Below are 3,721 nucleotides of genomic sequence, written 5' to 3'. Positions count from 1 at the left end.
AGTTCTCTGCTCTGCCTGGGGCCTGGGGACACTTTCTCAGTCGTGTCCCTCAGTGGGACCCATTAAAAGTCCAAGAAACTTTGGAGTTGGATTGTGTCTTGGAGTTCTGTAGAGGTTTCTGCAGCTCCCTCTCAGGGCCTGATGTTCAGGGCCTGAGCACAAAGCCCCAGAGGTTCATTAAAGTCCTTGTGTTGTGTCTGTACTCCTGAGCTGGGCCGGGCTCCTGGCACAGAGGGTGATCCTGGTAAGCAAGCAGAGCTTCAAAAGCACATTTCTCTTGCTGAGCAGCTCTTCTCCCAGCCCAGCAGGGCTGGGGCACTGCCTGCAGCCAGCCCGGGCACAGCACAGAGGCGCAGAGAGCTTCAATCAGTCAGGGCTGGGAAGGGGCTGAGAAGTGCCTGGGGCAGAATCACTGCCAGCCCTTGGCACAGGAACCTCTGGCTGCAGGACAATGCAGCTGCAGCTCCTGGAGAGATCTCCTAAAGCTGGAACATGCCAATGCCCACAGACCCTGTGAGTGCATTCTCTGCTCATCTCCTGTGCAGAGCAGCCAGGGGTGCCCAGGGCTGTCCTGCAGAGCAGGGTCCTGCAGCCCAGGGCGCTGTGCTGGGCCAGGGACTCTGCTGCCTGCCAGGGACAGCTCTCAGCCGGCCCTGGAGCTGCTCCCAGCGCTGGCCAGGAGCTGTGGGGGGAAGGAGCCACCCTGAGCAGGGCAGGTGCTGCTGCTGAGAGGGGCTGGCTGGGGCAGGGCTGCTCCCAGCTCCAGACCAGCCTGGGCACAGCTCCGGAGGACACTTCCCAAAGAAGGTAAGCCTGGGATTGCTGTAAAGGTCAGGAGCTTTCCTGAAAGTGTTTTCAATTTCCTGGTCGGAGAAGGATGGGAAAAATGAGGTTACTTACAGAAAGATATTTGCTATTTATACATTTTTCATATATCCATAGTTCTGTAAAGAGCTATTATATACTTATAAAGCTATAATCCTTACTTTACTCTATTAAACTTTTAATTAAATCTATTAAACTATTATTACATAATTCTATCCCTATAATCCTTAATTAATTCGAGTACATTTTCTAATCTTTCTCTTAGATTTTTGAACAATAAGCTGACTATCTAAATGCATTCCTGAAATAATGTATAGTCTTATTATCATGAAGAGGACCTGAAAGAAGAACAGTTTTCATTTTGACCAGATTGTGAGCAGTCATAGCAAAAATTGGGGCAAAGAAGCCCTTGGACCTACTTTAATGGGTTGAACTATTGGTGGGCTACTGGGAGAACTGAATCTCCTATTGTATGTTCCTATTAAATATCCTAATTAATCAACCTTAATAAATTGTTGAAATCAGTGGCTGGGTGTGCCCCATCCCCATTGGGAGGCCTGGAAGCTTACAATAAAGGTCTGGTTTTTACTTTACTATTCTACCACTGTTGCAAGGAGTTTTTTTTCTCTTTTGATTACAGACACATGTGGATGAAAGAAGCAGAACAGGAATTGTAATCTCAGAATGAAAGAACATTCTGAGTTGAAAGGGACACACGGGGTCATCATAGGAATGTTTGAACATTTACAGAGCCTCCAGAACTGTGACTTTGGCTGGTCAGTCTCAAAGAGGGGATGTCCAGGCCCAGGGAGATGCTCAGGGAAGGAGAGGGGCCTGAGCAGAGCAGTGCTGGGGGAACAAGCCCATCCAGCCCCTCATCTTCCCTCAGCCACAGGGAATCCTTTGCCTCTCACATCTCTCAGTGGCAAACTCTGAGTGAAGCAGGAATGCTGGGGATTTCTGACCTCAGAGGGCCAGGAATGGTGTGTGGGTAGGGCAACAAATCCTAAATCCATCTCCTGCCATTTGTTAGACATGGAAGTGCAGATGGAACCAAGCCTTTCTGCATTTAGAAGATATTCCCCCAACAAATCCTGAATTTCCAGCCTTATCCCTCTGCCACAGGGCCACAAACACAGGGCAGTGGGGCAGGGATGGCTCCTCGAGAGTCTCCACACATAGCTGGGTGAAGGTTTTCCCAGAGCAGGAACAAGGGTGGGTGAGTCCCAGCAGGACAGGCTACAGGGAATGGCCCAGGTTTGGCTCCAAGCAGCCTCTCCTGACTTGTCCCTGTCCTTTCTCCATGAACAGGTGCCCATGTGCAGCCACAGCAAATGTCCAACAGCAGCTCCATCAACCACTTCCTCCTGCTGGCACTGGCAGACACGTGGCAGCTGCAGCTCCTGCACTTCTGCCTCTTCCTGGGCATCTCCCTGGCTGCCCTCCTGGGCAACGGCCTCATCATCAGCGCCGTAGCCTGCGGCCACCACCTGCACACGCCCATGTTCTTCTTCCTGCTCAACCTGGCCCTCGGCGACCTGGGCTCCATCTGCACCACTGTCCCCAAAGCCATGCACAATTCCCTCTGGGATATCACCACCATCTCTTACTCAGGATGTGCTGCTCAGCTCTTTTTTTTTTTGTCTTTTTCATCTCAGCAGAGTATTTCCTGCTGACCATCATGTGCTATGACCGCTACGTGTCCATCTGCAAACCCCTGCACTACAGGACCCTCCTGGGCAGCAGAGCTTGTGCCCACATGGCAGCAGCTGCCTGGGCCAGTGGCTTCCTCACTGCTCTGCTGCAAACAGCCAATACATTTTCCCTGCCCCTATGCCATGGCAATGCTCTGGGCCAGTTCTTCTGTGAAATCCCACAGATCCTCAAGCTCTCCTGTGCCAAATCCCATGTCAGGGAACTTGGGCTCATTGCTGTTAGTGCCTGTTTAGGACTTGGTTGTTTTGTGTTCATTGTTTTCTCCTATGTGCAGATCTTCAGGGCTGTGCTGAGGATCCCCTCTGAGCAGGGACAGCACAAAGCCTTTTCCACCTGCCTCCCTCACCTGGCCGTGGTCTCCCTGTTCCTCAGCACTCTAATATTTGCCTACCTGAAGCCCCCCTCCATCTCCTCCCCATCCCTGGATCTGTCAGCGTCAGTTCTGTACTCGGTGGTGCCTCCAGCCCTGAACCCCCTCATCTACAGCCTGAGAAGCCAGAAGCTCAAGGCTGAAGTGTGGAGACTGATGACTGGATGCTTTCAGGAACATTAAACTGCTGCTCAATTTCTGAAAATCACTTGTAATAAAAGTCATCTGTGATACTTCCTTTTGGTTTGGTTGTGAATTGTTTTTTGTTTGTTTTAGTTTTTTCATATTGTTCACAATAAATATACTTGTTTGTGCCATTTCTCATTTTGGTGGCTCTAAAGGAACTAAAGGGTGTCCCATCACAGTTTTCTGTAGAGATGCCCTTTTGTTGCCTTCTCTGGAGCTGCAGCAGCAATGTCTGTGTGCAGAGCTGGGGCAGATCAGTGCTGGCACAGCAGCTGTGCCCAGGAGCAGCAGCACTTGGTGCTGCCAGTGCTGCTCCCGTGGCTCTGCCCCGCTGCCCTGGTGGCCCTGGTGTTGCTGCAGGGCCTGAGTGCTCTCGGGGCCGGGCACAGTCCTGGGGGTGGCAGTGCCAGGGCTGCAGCAGGGACAGCCCATGGGCACTGCTGGGGCAGCGCTGACGCCTCAGGCCAGGGCCTGGGGGCTCCAGGCTCCTTGCCCAGGCTCTCTCAAGAACACGGCCAGGCCAATGCTCAGCACAGAAAACCCCCGTGAGCAGCCCCAGAATGGCCGTGGGCAGGCTGGGGGCAAACAGCATGGCTGGTGCTCTGCAAGGGCCCTGGGGGAGAC

At 52.4% G+C, this 3,721-nt stretch overlaps 1 protein-coding gene across 1 annotated transcript; it reads left to right on the top strand.

The window, feature by feature from the left end:
• Positions 1-2,280: 2,280 nt before the first annotated feature.
• On the top strand, positions 2,281-3,378 carry LOC146764435 (olfactory receptor 14J1-like). The gene has a single exon (XM_085564498.1). It carries the CDS (start codon positions 2,441-2,443, stop codon positions 3,092-3,094), a length of 654 nt encoding a protein of 217 aa, XP_085420624.1. The 5' UTR covers positions 2,281-2,440; the 3' UTR covers positions 3,095-3,378.
• Positions 3,379-3,721: the final 343 nt, after the last annotated feature.

Source organism: Lonchura striata, chromosome 33 (assembly GCF_050655825.1).
Source record: "Lonchura striata isolate lonStrDom1 chromosome 33, ASM5065582v1, whole genome shotgun sequence".
In the NCBI taxonomy this organism is placed as follows: Eukaryota; Metazoa; Chordata; class Aves; order Passeriformes; family Estrildidae; genus Lonchura; species Lonchura striata.
The sequence above is the reverse complement of the archived record's forward strand: the minus strand, read 5'-3'. Positions and strand labels throughout refer to the sequence as shown.

Bases quoted from the DNA above. Each gene is read 5' to 3' on its own strand.
- LOC146764435 (XM_085564498.1), top strand. From the start codon at position 2,441: ATGTGCTGCTCAGCTCTTTTTTTTTTTGTCTTTTTCATCTCAGCAGAG.